Genomic DNA, 20,246 nt, shown 5'->3' on the forward strand with positions numbered 1-20,246 from the left:
GGCCTAATCTCCCTTCTGAGCCTCCTGCCTACTCCAAAAGTGCCCCCTGCATAGGGTGGAGATGCTATGGCAGAAGGGGGCATCTGTTGTCTTCAGAGAATGGTTATAGGTCTAGAGAACATGAGCTGGGAGGGAAGACTGAAAGAATTGGGCTTGTTTTGTTTAGAAAAGAGAAGACTGAGAGGGGACATGAGAGCAGCTTTCAAATACCTAAAAGGGTGTTACAAGGAGGAGGGAGAAAAATTGTTCTCCTTGGCCTCTGAGGACAGGACAAGAAGCAAGGGACTTAAACTGCAGCAAGGGAGGTTTAGGTTGAACATTAGGAGATACTTCCTAAGGCTACGTCTAGACTGGCATGATTTTCTGCAAATGCTTTTAATGGAAAAACACTTCCATTAAAAGCATTTGCAGAAAAGAGCGTCTAGATTGGCATGGACGCTTTTCCACAAAAGCACCTTTTGCGGAAAAGCATCTGTGCCAATCTAGACACGGTTTTGCGCAAGAAAGCCCCGATCGCCATTTTTACCATCGGGGCTTTTTTGCGCAAAACAGTTTTTAGCTGTCTACACTGGCTCTCTTGCACAAAAACATTTCCGGAAAAGGCTTTTGCCCGAATGGGAACGTCAAAGCATTAGCGCAAGCAGCACTGATTTCGGACAGTAGAACGTCAGTGCTTTTGCGCAAAAGCAAGCGGCCAGTGTAGACAGCTGGCAAGTTTTTGTGCAAAAGCAAGTGCTTTTGCAGAAAAACTTGCCAGTCTAGACGCAGCCTAACTGTCAGGGTGGTTAAACATTGGAATAAATTGCCTAGGGAGATTGTGGAATCTCCATCTCTGGAGAGATTTAAGAGCAGGTTGGAGAGACACCGGTCAGGGACGGTCTAGATGGTGCTTGGTCCTGCCCTGAGGGCAGGGGACTGGACTCGATGACCTCTCGAGGTCCCTTCCAGTTCTAGTGTTCTGAGATTCTTTAGCCCCTCCTCTAAGCTGCTGTAGGGGGAACTTCCCTTGCACTCAGCAGGTCTGTGTTTCACCCGGACTATCACCAAGCACTAAGAGAACAAGCAATGCAAATAAAACCCATGCACAGAACAGAGTCGGTCAGAGTCCCCTTTATTCTGTCTCAGACACAACCAACGGAGACAAAGAAACAAATAAATCGGGGAATGAACCACCGTTCCTTGCTAATAAAAAAAGCAGGCAGGGCATGGAGTCACCCCTGAGGCCGAACGGAGGCCGAGTGCGCTCTACAAAATGCACAGCTTGTTGCGGCTGGGATTATGCAAATCAGATCAATGCCTGTTTTATTTTCGAAGGAGGCGGGCGCGATGGAGAACCGCGAGCCCAACGCAGGCAGGCCGCAGGTTCCACGCCTGAAGGGCAGAGGGAGAGTGGAGGAGGCAGACGATCAGGTTTTTTCATACACGGACCCCACTCATTCCAGGATGATCTCAAAGTAGTGAAAGCCCAGGGTCACCCCCCTGGGAAGCAAACGGGCCAGGAAAGCAGCCAACACCCTGCTGGAGACCCTCCCTTGTCCACTTCTGGAAGGGCACGGCCCAGCCAGCACCTAAGCAGACTGTCGGGACACGGGTGATTCCCAGACCCTGTTGCTGATCACGGCTTGGTGCTCCTGTCTCCAACCACATTCCTGGCACCTGTGCAAGACCCAACACATCCCTTCCTGGCCTGGAGCCTCCCTCCAGGTGGGGACTGGAGCAGAGGCCCCCAGGCAGCTGGGGCAGGGAGTGACGAAGGGGAGTTAGAGAAGGATCTCTGAACTGCCAGGGCAGCTTGGTCAGGTATGAAACTGCTAGCAGGGAAGTGCAACCGGGACGATCATGAGTCAGCACTTCAAGAGCGCTGAACCCAGGCGTGACCTGCCTTCTCTCAGAGCTCACCCCCCGCCCTCGCACGGCTGGCTCCTTTGCCCAGCAGGCCGGCCCCGGGGCGAAAGGGGGAAGCAGGGCCGCTGACCCGAGAGAAGCAGCTCAAGACTGGGCCAGGGGAACTGGAGAGCCGGGCCTGGGCCGGCCACAGCGAACCCGGACCAAGCCGGAGCCATGGAAAGACCCCTGGGACTCAGCGCATAGACCCCGTGGCTACGAAACCCACGTCCGCCTCCCTTCTGGGCTGTGGCTTATTGCGGAGGCTCTTGTGTTGGGACGAGGGAGGGGGGCTTCATAGCCAGTGTTAATTGGGGTGCAGTCATTCCCCCAGCCCCACGGAGTCACACTGCATCCCAATTCCCCCCCGGCCCGCAGGCCCCCATAAGGCTAGAGGGGCAGGTCCCAGGTGGGGGGGGCGATATTCCAGAGGGGCTGCTTGCACAGGACTCCCTGATCACAAGGCTCAGACAACCTGAGCTCCAGCCCAGCGAATTCCCGAGGGCCCGCAGCAGCGGATTGTACCCCTCCCCCGCCTCACCCCGACTTCGACCCCGTGTTCTAGAACACGCTGGGGAAACGACACCGAAAGCCCCGCCCCCAGAAGAAAGGCGCCCTGAGAAACAGGAACTACCAAACACTGTCTATTGGAAGTCAGCGGTTCCCACGGAGCCTAGGCACGGACCGCCCCCTTGCAGAGCTTGGTTTGGGGAGGTCTGTGCTTCTTACAGAGCCCTGGGCGGCAGGGGCTTGTTGGCGCTAAGGGCTGGCGAATGGGAGGGGGCTTGCCGCTTTATCGCCGGGAGGAGCGGGGTGTCACTTCAAGCTTTTGGTCTAGGAAGTTGCAGTTGGGGCGGGGAGGGGATCAGAACAGCCGGCCGCTGGGAGCTCCGTCCTCACTTGGTCTTGTCAGATTCTTGACCCAGCTGCACTGCTGCTTTGGAGGCTACAAAGAGGAAAATAAAGACAATTAGCACATCGGGCACCTGTCCTTGGGATCATTCTTTCCCTTAGAGGTCCCCCACTAACCTCTGCCCCCCCTTCCCGAATAAGGGAAGTACTGTCTCCATTTTACAGACCACGCCGCAGAGAAGTGGCTTGCCCAAGGTCAGCAAGTACATCGGTGGCAGAGCCAGCCATAAACGCATCCAGGGAGTGCTGCCTCCGCTTGCGCTCTCATGACCCAACATTACTTCTCAGCACCCGCCATAAAAGCCAGCTAGCTGAGCACTGCTCTTACCACTAGACCCATTTTACCCTACACTCGGTCCCCTGGGTGTTAGACCCCCATACATGCTCTGCTTTTCCAGTGAAGCCAAGACATGGGCCTGCCTCTAGTTAGGAGGGGTGTTGGCAAAGGCTCGGCCCTAACAGGAGGCAGACAAACCCCTCGTCCCAGCACAGAGGTACCCTTGTGTGCAAACTTGTGAATTACTTGGCTCAGCTCCCTCCTAATCCACTTCAGGAGCAGCTAAAGCCCTCCTAAGCCGGCTATCGCACCACAAACCACAGCGTCAGCTTTCCAGGGGGTTCGAGACAGGTACGCCCGAGTCTCCCCTTTCAGGCCACGGCCCAGGGGAACAGGGGCTGGGAGCGGTTCTGGGACTGCAGCGGTACGATGCAGAAGGAAAATGCGACTTTTCCCTTTTTTAGTCTGCGTTCAACACAGCACTGGACGGTGTTGGTTCCGGTGTCTGCGGCTGCCGGATGGAGTAACGCCAGGGGTGTGGCTGATCGAGTTAGAAACTGACCAGAGGTTCTCCTGTTCAGGAGGGTCGGAAACCTGAGCGGTGAACAAAAGTTGCACCCCGCCCCCTTTGCCAACAGGCGCTGGGTTGGAGCCATGCCCCTCCCCAAGGGAAACAGGAGAGGCCGCCTTTCGCCCTGCCCTACAACCTAAAGTGCCAGCTGGAGCCCTGTGTCACCGGAGGCTTTTTACCCTCCATGCTCCCTGCTTTCAGTTAACCCTCCATCAGTCACACCTGCCACACTCCGTGGTAACTGGGCACCTCTCGGAAACTGCCATTCAGCCCCGCCCCAGGTAGAAAGGGGGGCAGCTCTAAGCACTCGGTGCAACAGAGTAGAGCCAACCCGCTTCAGAGCCTCGGCTAATCTGACTTTCCCGTCACCTACACTCCAGCTTCTAGAGGACTGGGATCTGGATTTCAGAAACAGGAGCACGGGGGCGTGTCTACCCTGGCACCCGGCCCGTGTCAGCTGACTCAGCCTCCTGGGGCTTAGCCTCTAGGGCTGTGTAAATGGGGTGTAGGTAGCTGGGCTGGGGCCCAGGCTGTGGTAGCCTGCAAACGGGGGGGGGAGGTCCTAAAGCCCCAGCCCAAACCAGAGTCACAATGGTTTAATTGCAATCAGAGTCGACTTATCCATTAGGCCCAGTAGGCACAGTGCCTAGGGTCCATGATATTTTCATGGGCCCCTAAAAGTGTTTTCTTTTAAAATCAGAAGAAAAAAAACTTTTAGGGTCAAAGAAAATGTTTTAATTTTTTTCTCACATCAGAAAAAAAATGAAACTTTTAGGGCCCACGAAAATCTGTTACATTTTGCCTAAAACAGAAAAAAAATGAAGTATTTAAAGTTATCAAAAATAATGTTTAATATTTTTTTATGGAGGAAGGGGCCCTAGGGCCCATGAAAATCATAATGCGGCCCCGATTGCAATGTAGACGTGCCCTATGAGAATTTCCCCCGTGGCCTCTTCAAGAGCCTGAGCAGCTTCCCATCTAGAAACTGCCCCCTCCAGCTGGAAGGTGAAACACGCCCGGGAAGCGAAAGCCCCCAGGAGCGGCGCCAGCAGAGCTATTTGCGTCGTGGAACAGTGCGCTTCCCGTAATCCAATTGTGGCTAATGCGATTGAGGGGTTTAGTGTGGCCGCTGGGCAGCCGGGAACTCCCAGCCCTGTAATTCCACAGGCTGACAGCCGGGCTCAGCTCAAGGGCCGAGGGGTAGGGCTGCTGGCCTCAGCAGAAAGCTCCCCCTTGGACGGCCGAGCCGGACAAACTGGCCTCACAGGTGGATTTTCCTTTCCCACGTTCAGTGCGTTGGATCCCAGGTCAGAGAGGAACCTGCGGAGCATCCGCTTTTCCTCCCCTCCAGGGTCACCCCACCATGCAGCACCTATCTGGGACACCAGCACCGTCACCGCATGCTGCTGGGGGGCCTCGTTCCCCAAAGCCAGCCAGAGCCCTCGATGTCCCAAGGAGCAACCCATCCACCTGGGCGGGGGACGGGGGACACCAGGTCAGCGCAGCTCCATCCCGCTGCATCCCTTCCCCAGGCTGTTGCCATTCACATTCGTCTCCGACAAGTCTCTTGTTCTCCCTGCCCCCCCCCACAGCAAATGTGGGGCTCCTCCGTGGCACTGCCCCGCCCACCAAGACACTGGGCTGGGTCTTAGCGGTCGGTGCTCCCTGGGCTGGCCCCCTCGGGACCTGAGCCGGCCCCCTTGGGACCTGAGCCAGCCCAGACGAGGGAGTTTGCTGCACCAGGGGAGGTCAATGCTCCTATGCTGGCTGCCTGGCTGCTGGGTCCTCTCCCTGCAGCTCCCTGCCCGGTCAACGCTCCCACTGGGGGGGTTCCCGGGATTTCCCAGGCCGGCCCAAATGCCTCCAGGGAGCCCCCCAGCCCAGCTCCTGCTGGTCCCACCAGGAGAGAATGAGGGGGCTGCGGACTCACCTGACTCCCGCTCCCGGCCTCCAGGCTCTTTGGTCCAGCAACATCCTGGTCCAGCAACATCTGTGAATCAACCGGACCACGGATGTTGCTGGACCAGAGAGTCCCAGATTCGGGAGGCTTAACTGGTGCTAACAGCAGAAATGCCTTCAGGTCTGGAGTATGTGCTACCAGGGAATGGAGCCACCGACCCATCCCCAAAACCCTCCACCACCACGGCGTGTCCGAACGGACAGAAACCCCCCAGGAACAACGAAGGGAAGACAGACGACGGCACCATTTTAGGCTGCTGCGGGTGTGCTACTGGAGGTGCTGAAATCTAGCAGACAGACAGACTGTTCCCCACAAGGGAAGGAAGAAGGAGAAGGAGTTTAGCGTGACTCCCCGGGAGGAGACTTCTCTCCAGCATCACCAGCTTCATCAAGAAACCCCAGAGGTTTTCAAGCCAAATAGCACAGCCCCCTCACGGACTTCCGGGCGGGGTCCGGTCTCTCCAATGTCATGCAAATCTGCCTCAATTACCCATCATGCCCAGGGCTGTCATCGAAGGTCACAAGCTTGCTGCTCTTTGGAGCTCACCCTACCCCAGGGAGGGGTTTAGGGTTCGTAACAGCCATGGTGGTTGAACGGAGCCAGCACCAAGATGTGAACTGGCTGCCTTTAAAACCCAGCCCGTACCAACCTGCGGAGGGCAGGGGAGTCACGCTAAACAGGTCTTTGCCCCCGGGGTGAAGGACACAGGAATTAGTACATACAGACGAGCGGAGCTGGGGCCCCCTCGGACACCAGGCGGGCTCTGCTGTCGGCCAGGGCATGAAGGACTGGGCGGAGAGGCACAAGAAAAAGGAGAAGAGGCAAGAGATGAGGAGCCGACGCGTATCGCTGTGGAGAGGGGACCAGGCTCCGCCGAGCCGCGGCGTTAGAGAACGGCCAAACTGGGTCAGACCAAGGGTCCATCCAGCCCAGTGTCCTGTCTGCCCACAGTGGCCAATGCCAGGAGCCTCAGAGGGAGTGAACTGAACAGGTAATGATCAAGCCATCTCTCTCCTGCCATCCATCTCCATCCTCTGACAAGCAGAGACTAGGGACACCATTCCTACCCATCCTGGCTAAGAGCCATTTATGGACTTAACCTCCATGAACGTATCTAGTTCTCTTTTAAACCCTGTTATAGTCCTAGCCTTCACAACCTCCTCAGGCAAGGAGTTCCACAGATCGACTGTGCGCGGTGTGAAGAAGAGAGGGCGCGTTCTTGCAGCGGCACCGACCAGACGGTCTCGGCTTGAATGGGGCTCTGATTCACGGGGCCACCCAGGCTGCTCTCGCAGGGGCAAACAGCCCCCTGAAAACACTCCCAGCTCCGAGAGTCTCCCAGGCTGGGGCCCAGCTCCCAGTGCCCGGGAGATTGGGACGGAGGCCTGGACACATAGGAAGCAATGCCTATGATAAAGACTGTTCGAACTTACACCCCAGCCAGTGAGAGCCCTGTCCAGCCCCGGCCTACAAGGAGCACAAACGGTGGCTTAAGTCCTCCCGCCCTAGCAACGGGGTAACCGAGCGGGGCGAGGCCGCGGTACCTTCTCTGGTGACTGTCGAAGCGGTGTCGAGCGCCTTGCCGCTCAGGTCACTGAGCACGCTGTCCACCGTCCGGTGGTGCTTCAGGAAGCAGGGCCGGATGACGTTGCGGTACAAGACCTGGGAGCCGTTCCAGGGGACAGGCGCCATGCACCAGACCAGGAACAAGCACTGGAAGGAGAGAAGAGGCTTCACACCCAGCAGAGGCCAGAGGGGGTGGGGGGAGACAAAGCCTCCCAAACCAGGCTCAGCTTTCAAGGACGGAATTGGCCATGGGGGGACGCCAGGGAGGCGCCTGGCAAGGAGGGGAAAGTGCCTTTTAGTTCGGGGTCTGGTCCCACGAGGGTCAGTTTAGCTGGGCTCAGGCCCACGTAGGTGAAGAATGAGGTCCACAAAGAGCCAGCGAGTTTTACCCCAGTGGGGCTCAGCTCTGAACAGCAAAAATCAAAAAGGGGCAGGATGCCGAAAAGTTTGGGAACCACTGTAACGTCTTCCATCTGTGTGCGGAATGAATTTTGTTCTGTGCACCGAGGCAGGTGTGGAGGTGCACCGCCCATCGAAACACACACTGCTGGTGGTGGGCACTCTGCTAATCAGCTGGGTGGCATCTGAATCTCTCCCGGGCGGCCGCCCAAGCGCTCAGCTTACAGGGAACACTGGTGGACTTCCATGGATGTCTAAAACCTCATTCAACTTAGTGGGAGTCCCTGCCAACTGCAGTGAGCTCTGAGCTGGACCCACTGCCTAGACACATCAGCTATGTTCTTGACACCCCAATGGGTAGAAACACAAGGCTGGAGTCATCCCTGGGACTGACTTGGAGTTACCCCAGAGAGCAGTCTGGCCCATGCCTGTAGTGCTATGGAGCGGACTGACTCCACATTCACCCAGGGCTTTCTCCCCATCTCAAGCCAGATCCGGGAGGGAGAAACAGGGCAGTAACCGATCCGGGGGGGCTGCCCACCGCATTACCTTTCCAGCGTAGTAAAATGGGAACCAGTAGAGGAAGGTGTCGGAGAAAAACTCGGCCACGCTGAAGACTCCATAGACCACCCAGTACGTGAGCCAAGTAGTGTCATCATCCTTGTTGGAGCTTTCAATGGCTTTGATGCTACGGACAAAGGCACGGATCAGTTCTACCTTCTACACTGTTAAAGACGAGCACGTCCGAGTTGGGGGGGGGGGAGGTTAGTTTGGGGTGCCTACTAGAGGCTTTGCTGGGCATTCACCTGAACACACACCACTTTAAGGGAGCTCCCCCCCGCCCCCCAAAAAAACCAGAGTGGTTATTTTACTCTCTTGGTAAAACAACAGGTGGAATGGAGACTAAACTTGGGACTCCAATATCATTGCGGGATGTTCCCCTTGGACGATAGTATTTGGTATCTGCCTGTCACGTAGGAAATACTGATCGTTTTAGCATTTCATAGGGGACACCAACACACACCGGCCCCAACAGCAGCATTAACGCTAGTTCCTATTAAAAGAGAGGATCTCTCAAGGTCCCCACGTCCAGTCCCCTGCCCTCACGACAGGACCAAGCACTCTCTAGACCCGTGTTGCTTAAACTTTTTAGACCACGGAACACCAAAAAATATTTTTTTTTAATGCGGAACACCTATGAACATTTTCTTCAAAAAAAATTGTCGTCAGAGGCTGCAGCACACCTGCAAGGTGTTCGCGGAACAGAGTTTAAGAAACACGGATCTAGACCGTCCCTGATAGACAGGACTATGCAGCACTTGAAAGACTCACAAGATGGTTTATTAGGTCACCTAAAGCTCATCACCTAATAAACCATCTTATGAGTCTTTCAAGTGCTGCATAGGCCTGTCGTTTGTTTCAGCTAGACCAGACTAACACGGCTACATCTCGATCGCTATCCCTGACAGACGTCTGTCTAACCTGTTCTTGAATCTCTCCAGGGATGGAGATTCCACAATCTCCCTGGGCAATTTATTCCAGTGTTTTACCACCCTGACAGTTTTTTTTCGTAATGTCCAACCTAAACCTCCCTTGCTGCAGTTTAAGCCCCTTGCTTCTTGTCCTGTCCTCAGAGGCCAAGGAGAACAATTTGTCTCCCTCCCCCTTGTGACACCCTTTAGATACTTGACAGCCGCTCTCCTGTTCCCTCTCAGTCTTCTCTTTTCTAAACCAGACGAGCCCAATTCTTTCAGCCTTCCCTCCTAGCTCATGGTTTCTAGGCCTTTCATCGCATTTCGGCCACTCAGCCCATCAGTTTTGGAGCTGAGCCAAACATTTTGCTTTCTGCCGGCCCCCTCGCCCCGGAGAGAAGCTCTCAATGGGAAAACTAGCACCTGCCCCCGGTACGGCCTGGGGCCTGCAGCGAGGCTAGGCAGAGCGGAGACGGGGAGCACTTACGAGATGTAGGCTGGGTAGACAAAGCCAATGAGGTTGCAGAGCAGCGAGGCGCCATATCCGAACATGAGGTACAGCCCCAGGAACGTGATGGTACCTGGCCAGGAAACAGGGAGAGAGAGAGACATTCCCCAGGGGTGAGATCAGGGCCAGAGCCAGCTGTGTCCAAAACTAAGTTGTGGGTGGGTGGGCAGTGGGGTCAGATCTCTGGCTGGCAGCCAGATTGGTGGCCACACAACTAGGCTGCCTGTGAGGCTTGCTCCTAGGTTGGGTTAACTCCCATCTTCCCTATTTCTTTTAATAGCTCGTTTGCACCAGGCCAGCCGGGACGTGCCCCTGTAATCGTTTTCATCCTGCCTCCCAGGGCTGAAATCAGGCAGGGTCGCTCACTCGCAGGCATTTCCTAAGGAGCGTTTCCCACGTGTGACCCAGACAGTGCCCGGCAGCCCATGTCAGAGGGCAAAGGGGACAGGTAGTTTTACAGGGATCCCCGGGCGAATTCTAGGCTTAGCAATTCCCTAGGGCAGGTGGATGGGGTCTCAGCCAACAGCACCCCACTGAGCAGAACCCCAGCACAGTGGAGGCAAGGGCAATATTGAAGGAGTTTTGTACCCAGACTGGAAATTAACATCTGAAGATTCGAGGGGCTGATTAACATCCCCCTCAGACTGGCAAGAAACAAAAACTTACTTGTCTGGTTACATGCTGCAGTGGGGGGGGGGGGGCGCTTTAGCCCCGCAAGAGCAGCCTCCACCCATGATGGGGGGGCCTCTCCAACCTGGCCAGCCTCCTCCTGCCCCATTTAAGCATTACATTGAACTGTTAACTGATTAAACAGGATTGGACATCCCTAGAACACACGGCAGAAGAGCGGCCCAAAAACTGATTCATCTGGGGCTGCGATGGGGACACCCTGGTATCTCTCACCTAGGAAATAACCAACCGGTCAATGGGTTTGCTTCATCCATAGAAGAGCAGAGCCAGGCCCAGCTGTGCTGCACAAGAGGAATTGGGGGGGGGGGGGGGGGGGAATCTGGCTCTTATGACACAATCATAATATCTCTTGGCATTAGAAAAGGTTCAGAGAAGGGCAACAAAGTGAGGGGTTTGGAACGGGTCCCATAGGAAGAGAGATGAAAAAGACTGGGACTTTTCAGCTTAGAAAAGAGGAGACTAAGGGGGAGGGGGGGGGCGAGAGGATAGGACAGAAGTCTATTAAGTCATGACTGATGTGGAAAACGTGAACAAGGAAAAGTTATTCACTTGTTCCCACAATATAAGAACTAGGGGGTCACCAAATGAAGTTATCAGGTAGCAGGTTTAAAACCAAAGGAAGTTTTTCTTCACGCGGTGCACAGTCAACCTGTGGAACTCCTCGCCAGAGGATGTGGTGAAGATTAGGACTTGAACAGGGTTCAAAAAAGAGCTCGAGAGATTCATAGAGGTTAGGTCCATCAGTGGCTATTAGCCAGGATGGGCAGGGATGGCGTCCCTAGCCTCTGTTTGTCTGGAAACGGGTGACAGGAGAGGGATCATCTGAGGACTGTTCTGTTCCCTCCCTCTGGGGCACCTGGCATTGGTCGGCAGACAGGACACTGGGCTAGCTGGACCTTTGGTCTGACCCCGTGCAGCCGTTCTTATGTAACGGTGGCCTGTGACGTTTCGACTCCAGCCCGTGTGGTACGATTTTAGTAGATGCGTAAGTGGGTTTTGCCCACGAAAGCGGATGCCCCAATAAATCTGTTGGTCTCTAAGGTGCTACAGGACTCCTCGTTGTTCCTTCGCAGCTACAGAATCACACGGCGACCCCTCCGAGACTTCTCTTTGCAAAGATGGATCCACGTAGCCTGAAGGTGCAGGAGAGAGGAGGCGGGTGGAGGCATGGACCATGCCTGTATTGCTAGCGGCGACGGGGAACCGACTCCCGTCCTCACGCTAAGGGCAGGTAACGGCAAGGAACACCACCACGCAGGGATTCCCTCAGACATGGGAGCGGCGTTTAGGCTACGGCTGCACTGCTCCAGGAAAAGCATTGCCAGCCGGGCAGAGGAACCTGTTCAGAGCAAGGGCCCCAAATATAGCACGGTCGCCGTGGCAACGCAAGGAGCAGGATGTTGTAGCCCCCCCACACGGGACCCATCCTGCTGCCATGGCTACGCTGCTATTTTTAGAAGTTGGGGGAACGCCTGGAAGAGGGACGTCAAACCCCGTTTAATCGGTTAAACGTTAAGGGGGATGCTTGCCACGTAACCGGCGACCCGTTCACAGCCCTCGCCTGGAAGTTACACCCCAGCTCCAATGAGCAAATACCCTCCACGTTTCAACAGTCAGATCCCCTGCCAGCAAGAAGACGGTGGGCCAACTCAGCATGTGACCTCAGGCCAGTTGCTATGTGCCTCAGTTTCCCCCAAAAAAGCAGGAGGCGTTGATCCCATCCGGCCCCAGAGCGCTGCCATGAGGCATTCGCAGTCCAGGTGCTTTGAGATCCGTGCCGGAGCGGGAGGTCTCTCGAGACCACAGAACCAGCCCCTCTAGGAGCGAGGGTCTGCCCCAGACTTCTTGATCTTCTGCACCCTCCACCAGCAGAGCCACACCGGCATTAAGACAAGGTTGGCCTTTTTCACACACATCACGCCACCGCCGCCCGGAGAGGGGGAGAAGCAAGGTGCACCCTTTTAGGTACACCCAGACCAGCTGCCTGCTAACTTAGCCAGTCAGTGTGGGCTGTGCTGTTTTTTTTCTTCTTAAATGGATGAGAACTAGACTAAAACCAACTCCCTGCGCTTCGGCAGCAGCCGCCTTCCCCCCCACGCCAGCTGCCCCCCAGACACAGTAACACCTGCCACTTAAAGGTGTGGGGGGGTCCTATAGGGCCACCCCCTTCCTCTACTTTCCTGCCCCTCCCCATTTCTATTGGTTCCTTAACTTTGGGGAACTATTTGCCAGTGGGGAACCACCGGTCAGCCCCACAATTCTGCACCAGGGCTGGTTCTCCCTGCAGGAGAATAGGCCGTTCTGGAACATGCTGCATTCCCTGGCACGGAGGAAGAACTAAAATTGCTACTAAGTGGTAAGAAGTTTGCCAGAGGACGTCAGCAGGCTCCCCGGGAAAGGGAAACAAAGCAGAGCGGCTGCCAGCATTGCTAATGGAGCCAAAAGCTCGCCCGGTCTTGTAACGGGCAGAGGTCTCTTGAGGGCCTCCAAGCGGATGCTGGATGGAGTCTGTGCTGCTTTTAACACCAGCAGCACATCTGAGCAGGACGGGGAAACAGGATGCCATAGAACAGGGGTGGGAACCATTTTGGGGTCGAGGGGCACTGACCCCCAGGGAAAAATCAGTCGGGGGCTGCACAAAAGGGAGAAGCAAAAAACAAAGCCACCTCACGGACACGGCCCCGAGGGAGGAGACAGACGTTCCCCTCCCACCCCAGAGCCTAAGGATTTTTGTGGGCCCCCGAGGCTCTGGGGTGGGGCCAAAAATGAGGGGTTCAGTGTGGGAGGGGGGTGTCAAGCAGCAGGCCTGGGGATGGGGAGGGTGGGTGCAGGAGCAGTGGGGGGATGGGGGGTATGGATGAGAGGGGGGTGCAGGAGCAGTGGGAGGATGGGGGGGTCTGGATGGGAGGGAGGGTGCAGAAGCAGTGGGAGGGTGGATGGGAGGAAGGGTGCAGGAGCCGGGTGGGGGGTCTGGGTGGCAGGTTCTCACGCTCTAGCCCCACGGGAGAGGCCAGTGCCAACTCCCCGATGTTGAGGGTAGGGGGAGAAGACCCGAGCCTCAGAGGCCAGATCCAGGCAAGTCAGGGGCCGGATCCAACCCCCAGACAGTAGGTTCCCCACCCCTGCTTTAGGGAGAGCGCAATTCTGAGACCCCTGGCCTGTCGCTCCTCCGGCAGATCCTTCTGGGGCTACAGCAGACAAGCAGCTCAGATGACTGGCGACGCCATCACAGGTGCCTGGTGCCTGCAGGGGAGGGGGTGCAGTGAGGGCCCCCAGAAGAACGGGGGGTGGGGAAGGGCACGAGGGAGCAACCTATTTAGCAATTCCAATTTTGATGGGAGCCCAGGCAGGCCGCACACCTCCCGCGTGCTACCACGAGTCCCCTCTGGATGCGGCAGATGACCTGCGCTGGTTTGGAAGGAAAAGCCTTCTCCACGCAGAGGAGGGTGGCAGCTGCTCTGGCAACAGCCACACAACAGATCCGAGCCAGTTTGAACCAAGAACTAGTGGAAGCCACAGGAGAAAGCCAGCAGGGCAGAGGCAGGTGTGGGTGGGGTGGGGTGGGGTGGGGGAAAGACCACAGCTGTTAGCCAGGAAGGAGCAAGGGGAATTACGATGGGAAGCCATAGTCCTTTGGCCACTCTCCTCCGGGATCTGGTTCCTTGGAGGGGTGCGACCCACGGCCTGGACCCTCGCCCAGTCACCCGGGGGCAGGGAGCGGTGTTTCTTCTCTCTGCTCTTGCTTAGTTTGGAGTCTTCCTAATGCCGGGCCCAAGGCGCCCACGCCCTTCCTGCTGGCCTGGAGCACTCGACAGAAACTGGGACTAAACCTTTGGAGTCTCGGAAGGATGGAACCCTCCCACCGTTAATTCCAGGCGCGTCTTCTCTGTGTGTTCCCAAAGGATGAACGTTTGGAGCCAGGCCAGCATCGGCCTCGCCGTTCGGCGTTATCTGGGCCCGGCACAAAGGTTGAGAAGCAAAGTTCAGGGAGGAACACGCGCTGCTCCTGGTGTTTGATGGGGAAGCAAAGCGATCAAGTGCATCACCCCACTGCCTGGGCAGGTGTTGCAATTTAAAACTAGGCAACGCAGAGCAGCCTGGGGGTGGGGGAGCGCTCTGGTGGGAAGGAGGGTGCAGGAGCAGAGTGGGGATGGGAGGGGTCTGGGCAGGAGGGAGGGTGCAGGAGCAGAGTGGGGATGGGGGGGGGTCTGGGCAGGAGGGAGGGTGCTGGTGTTCCAGCCCCATGGGGGAGGCCACAGGGGTAGCTAGGGTGGGGAGGGAAGGAGTCCCGAGCCGGATGCAAGCCCCAGGCCATAGATCAGCCCCACACTACTCCAGTAACAGAAGCAGGCAGCAGCCTCCTGCTTCACGTCACTGACAAGGGAGCTGCTTTTTAAAAATCTCTCTCTGGATATAGAAAAGTTTTTCCTGCCAGGCGACGGAATGTTCCCACCGGGTGATGGACCGGTGTCATCCCGTCACCAGTATCAACAGGCGCTCTCAGCAAAGCAAAAGCGGCTGGAGGGGTCGGGTAGGCAAGCGTAGTGGGTGGAGGGCACAACCCCCTAATACTCCTTTATCCTCAAACTGTCCGTGGCCCAATTTAACCCATCACAGGGCTGACTTGCAGGCAGACTCCGACAGGCACACCGTCCCAAGGACTCCATGCCAGCACCTCTCTGTAGCACAGTAACTGGGCAGATGTGTTTTAAAAACACTTCGGGTGAGTCTACACAGCAAAGCGGTTCCGGAAGAACGGCCGTTATTCCGAAATAACTCTGCGAGCGTCTACGCAACAATTCCGTTATTTCAAAATTATTTCAAAATAACGGATGGCGTATTCTCACTTCTGTAAACCTCATTCCATGAAGAAGAATGCCTATTTCGAAATAAGGCGTGTGTAGACGCGCTACTTCTGCTATTTTGAAATAGCCCCTCCCTCAGGGCCATTCTAAATTATTCCTCCTGGGCTCTAAATTGAAAGAGCATGTCTACATTAGGGAAGCCTGCCTCAGACTCATTTGGAGGTTTCTCTGCAGCGTAGACATGCTATTTCGAAATAAGCTATTTCGGAATAACTGTGCAATGTATACGTAGCCTTAGAGGCTACCAAATATGAGCTTTCATGGGCAAAACCCACTTCCTCAGAGGACTATCCCACAGACAGATTTATTTTAATTACAGAGGAAAATGCAGCTGGACTCAAAAGTTTGCAGGAAAGTTGGGGGAGCAGAGGGGAGGGAAAGAAGAGAGCTCTGACAGACAGATTTTCCTTTCATGAGAGTTAATCATTAGGCTATAGAGAGTAGCTATCTTGCAATAGGACTTGCCGCTAGCTTTTGTCCGTTTGATAGCAAGTCACATGTCCCTCTAAGAACGCAAGTGCATTGCAAGAAAAATATCTGAGCGCCGCAGACACAGCCCTGCAAATCCGCGGCTGGCTGCATCCCGAGAGGTGGATCTCCGCGGTTCTGTTTTTGAAGATGCGGATACCGATTTTGTATCCGCGTAGGGCTCTCTGCACAGACCCCCCCTTGCATCGTCAGCAGCAGGATGCCAGAGGGTTAAGTGGTTGCACACACTGCTACTCAAAAAATGACATCTTCATGCAGTTTCCAGCCTTGTGACTTTCGGCATTTAAAGCCAGGGAAGTCCCGGGGAAAAAAGGTGAGACGAGGAAAGTGTATTCCAGCACGCAGAGCCCACTGTGATGCACCATCACAGCAACACCCAAAGGCTGCAATCAGGAACAGAGCCTCGTTGACCCAGGCGGGACGCCCATATAAAATAACTCAGTCCAGGAGAGCTTACAGCCTAAGTCCAAATCTTCCAAGTTGTTTCATGGGTTAAGCCCAGGGTCCAGCCACACAGACTGCAGTCCTGTGGGTTGGTCAGAGGAGAAACAAGCCAGGGTGAATACACCATCAAAGGATAAGAAAATATAAAATTTCCTATCAAACTTGGACTAAACGTCAGCAGAGGATGCTTAGAGTTATAAAGGAACAATCCCAGACTCCCATCCTACAAGGTACAGTTGCTTCAAAATTGCTGCTGCACTTGCTACAGAATAAGTAAGAACTTCCTAGAGTTGACCAAGCAAAGGCTGGGTTGGACGTCAGCCACTGGGAGACCGTGGGGAACACAGAGGATGATTTTTAAGAAAGAGGAAGGACTTGACCAAGATCATCTCCAGGCCAGATCTGGGGAATAAAATGTACAAGTCTCGACTCTCAGCACCAAACATCCCATAGTCTCTAACCATTAGTCCCATGCCTCTCTCTGAACCGGGGTAGAAACCAGCAGTCCTGAATCCTAGCTCCCTCTCCTCTACCCACAATGCCCCTCCAGGTTGAATAGTGATAGAAATGCAGCCGTGTTAGTCTGGCGTAGCTGAAACAAAAGACAGAACTATGTAGCACTTTAACAAGATAGTTTATTAGATGATGAGCTTTCATGGGCCAGAAGTGGGTCTGGCCCACGAAAGCTCATCACCTAATAAACCATCTTGTTAGTCTTTAAAATGCTATATAGTTCTGACTTTTGTTCCTCCAGGATGAGTCTCTGATTTCAAGGCCAGAAAGGACTGTGACTGAGAGGAGAGTGCTGTCTAGTGATTAGAGCACCCCCAGCCATGTCACATTAGTTCTTGTGACCTGACATTTGGAGTGCCTGCGAGCTGGGAATTTGGATTCCTAGCATGAGCATCAGGGTTGATAAAAATCAACGATTTAAAAAAAAAATTCAGATAAAAAAAGAGATCAGTAAAATACTCCATTTCCCATTTAAAAACAGTTACAATTAAATCCCATCACAGAAATGCTACCCGGATGCTTAAAAAGTCTCTTAAAAATGAATGAATGGACCTAGCCTGTCCAGCCTAACCACCAGCTCCTGCTTCTTGAAAGTTCTGGGCTTTCCATTTCGGTTTCTCAGCAGACGACAAAGCGACATGTGCAAAGTCAGACGCATCCTGAACGGGCTTGTTTTTTGTGGCCACGCACAGCAGAGGAGTTAGTTAAGAGAGTCGCTTATAAAGACAGAATCGCAATATATAGAAAAGGACGGAGGCAGCCTAGAAGAGAACAGTGAACTGAAAAGAAAGAGAGAAGATGTTATTCAGAGCACACACACACTCACGCACAGCTTTCTATACCCTCCACACTGGTGCCACAGAAAAACCGTCCTGGTTTCTGGGCACAAGAGAGATTCTCTCTGGGAATAGTTTGAAGAAATTCATTCCCTGGGTAAAAAAGGAAAACGTGACGGATAAGCAGTCCATGCAGGATGATAATGCAGGGCCTACTTGCAAGAATGAAACAAAGAAAACTGCTTGCTGGGAAGAAAGCGATGTGGATCTGACTGAGTGGATCAACGGGTTAGTAACTTAAATAATTCACTTTGCAATGCATCGTTCATAGAATCCTAGGGCTGGAAGAGACCTCAGGTGGTCGAGTCCAGCCCCCTGCCCAAAGCAGGACCAATCCAATTGTTCTTCAAGAATCTCTCTCCCCCTTTTAAAGCGATTTGACTAGTAAATTCCCAAGCTGTTTGCTGTGTTGAGTGTTGCTAGAAAAAAAAAAGTTTAGCTTAGCTAATCCTTATGGCTTGTTGAATTAGTTAACTAGGTTTAGAATCTATCACCCAAGTATACAGCACAGAAAGCTGCAGTAAGAGAAATTTAGAGTTGCCTATTGACACGGAGTGTCATTTTTTGTTTTATATTACATAATATACTATTGTATGGTATATATAATACTGTATTCTACTGTATAATATCCCTTCTTTTGCAACCTCATGGCCACAGTCCATAATGGTGATGTCATAAATCTATTCTTTATTTTACTTCAGCATAACTCCGTTTTTTAAAGGGAACCCCATTCTATATTGTTCTTGTTTTTTTGAGAAAACAAGAAATGAAAGTTTGTTCAGTGGGGCCTCTTCCAAAATTAAGTGCCCTCTAAGCACAGTCTAGCTTAGCTTTGACGGTAACTGGCGATTATTTTTTTTGGGGGGGGGGGGTGATTTAAACTGTGATTAAAATCAAATTATTTAAATCGCCTCTATTTAAATCAATCCACCCTGATCAGCTGCAGTAAATGTTTAAAAACGGCCTGACAGAAGAGGGGAACGGGAGTCAGGGTGCCAGTTTCTGGTCCTGGTTCTGCCACAGGTTTCCTGCCAGTGGGCATATTATTCACTACTAGATCGCTCTGCACTTCCATTCCACCAGGCAGAGATACTGGTCGATCCCGGAGAGGCCTGGGGCAAATCCTGAACTTTCTACCGAGTTGCTAGCATCCGTCAGAAAAGCACAAAACGTGTAGGTGGAAGCACCGAGGCAGCTCAGCCCAAACAGCTACATTAGCAATGTTGTGCTGTTACCAGGTGCACACACAGGGTCTGTAAGCGCTGCTGGCCTGGATCAGACCCAAGGACCATCCATCCAGGACTAGTTGCTTCAGAGGAAGGAGCAAGAAACCCCACAGGAGGCAGAAGTGAGAGACAACCTCCCCCCATTCCCTAACAAAGTTTGGATTGAACTCTAAGCAGGACACACACTGACAACGTCCATGATCCCCTTAAATACTTGTCTGAAAAGGGGTCACCATCCTCCAGCCAAGCATCTGCCCCCTGTGCTCCAGGGCACATATCCCCACACCCAGAAGCAGTAAGGTGCGGCAGAACAGGCCACACCTGGGCAGAGACCAGGAGAAGTGGGGGGGAGGGGGCGTTCAGCCCAAGGCAAGAGACTTTTCCTTTTTGAGGGTTCCACCATCCAGGGCTTCCCCTGAAACAAACTCAGCCAAGCCGAGGTCTTTTATGGGACAGATCTGGAGGCACCTGCTGGGAAAGGTCACCTCAAAGTACTGCTCCCCAGGGTTTGGGGGAAGGGGCTGCAAGGGAGGGGTGCATTAGGAAGGGAATCCCAGCGGGAAGGGGGTTGAAATGGGGGGGGGTCAAGGAGGGGTGCATTAGGAAGGGAATCCCAGCGGGAAGGGGGTTGAAATGGGGGGGGGGTCAAGGAGGGGTGCATTAGGAAGGGAATCCCAGAGGGAAGGGGGTTGAAATGAGGCAGGGGGGAGGGGTCAAGGAGGGGAACATTAGGAAGGGAATCCCAGAGGGAAGGGGGTTGAAATGGGGGGGGTCAAGGAGGGGTGCATTAGGAAGGGAATCCCAGCAGAAGGGGGTTGAAATGGGGGGGTCAAGGAGGGGTGCATTAGGAAGGGAATCCCAGGGGAAGGGGGGCCCTTGGAGAAAGGGAAGGGGGTGTTGTGAGCAAGGGGGGTAGCTGTGCTGAGTCCCCTCGGAAAGAGGGGAGCCCCCCGGGACTAGGGGACTCAGGGAAAAGGGGGGGGGCTGCCGGATAAAGTGCCCTCCCCGGGGAAGGAAGCAGCCCGGCTCTGCAGGAAGGGGGTGTCCTTGGGGCCGCCCCAGGGCTCCCACCTGTGGCTAGGTAGTAGCGCTGGACGCCGGTCTGGGTTTCCAGCCAGCCCAGCAGGTCGGCGAGCAGGCCGGGCTGGTGCAGGAAGGTCTGGAAGCGCTGCCGCAGGGAGCCCATGGCTGCACGCTCCGGCTCCGGCCGCCGGCTGCTGCTGCTCGCTCTCGGCTTAGCGGCCGGTCCGCCCCCCGCGCCGGGCCAATGCGGGAGCGGGGCGCGGCCAGGTGGGAGCCGGGCGGGCACGTCACAGGGGACAGGTGAGGGCAGGCGTGGTCAGAGCAGGGGAGGGGCAGCGGGGGCAAGGGGCAGGCGGGGGGGGGGATCAGAGGCAAAGGGAGAGGGAGAGGGAGAGGGAGGGGGAGGGGCAGGAGGGGGGGGAAGAGCGGAGTTGAGCAAAGCAAAGGGAGGGGGCAGGGGCAGGAGGGGGAGGAGATGGGGCAGGAGGGGGGAAGGGAAGAGCGGAGCAAAGCAAAGGGAGGGGCAGGGGCAAGAGGGGGGAGATGGTTTGGGGGCAGAAGAAAAGAAGGGGAAGGGGGAATCAGAGGCAAAGGGAGGGGCAGGGGCAAGA

At 54.8% G+C, this 20,246-nt stretch overlaps 1 protein-coding gene across 2 annotated transcripts; it reads right to left on the minus strand.

The window, feature by feature from the left end:
- Positions 1-1,094: 1,094 nt before the first annotated feature.
- On the minus strand, positions 1,095-19,817 carry REEP6 (receptor accessory protein 6). Of its 2 annotated transcripts, XM_075902709.1 has the most exons (6): positions 19,684-19,817; positions 9,529-9,622; positions 8,119-8,257; positions 7,149-7,317; positions 6,327-6,392; positions 1,095-2,830 (listed from the first exon to the last, which is right to left on the minus strand). In XM_075902709.1, exons 1-6 carry the CDS (start codon positions 19,796-19,798, stop codon positions 2,781-2,783), a joined length of 633 nt encoding a protein of 210 aa, XP_075758824.1. In that variant the 5' UTR covers positions 19,799-19,817; the 3' UTR covers positions 1,095-2,780. The 2 variants fall into 2 exon arrangements, with proteins under 2 accessions (XP_075758824.1, XP_075758825.1); XM_075902710.1 differs by lacking the exon at positions 6,327-6,392.
- Between the last annotated feature and the right edge of the window lie 429 nt (positions 19,818-20,246).

This window comes from Pelodiscus sinensis, chromosome 19 (assembly GCF_049634645.1).
Source record: "Pelodiscus sinensis isolate JC-2024 chromosome 19, ASM4963464v1, whole genome shotgun sequence".
NCBI classification, from domain to species: domain Eukaryota; kingdom Metazoa; phylum Chordata; order Testudines; family Trionychidae; genus Pelodiscus; species Pelodiscus sinensis.

Coding starts and splice junctions, on each gene's coding strand:
- REEP6 (XM_075902709.1), bottom strand. CDS start 19,798: ATGGGCTCCCTGCGGCAGCGCTTCCAGACCTTCCTGCACCAGCCCGGC. Junction 7,318..8,118: donor CATTTTACTACGCTGGAAAG/GTAATGCGGTGG, acceptor CTCTCCTTCCAG/TGCTTGTTCCTGGTCTGGTG. Junction 6,393..7,148: donor TTCGACAGTCACCAGAGAAG/GTACCGCGGCCT, acceptor CTCTCCGCCCAG/TCCTTCATGCCCTGGCCGAC.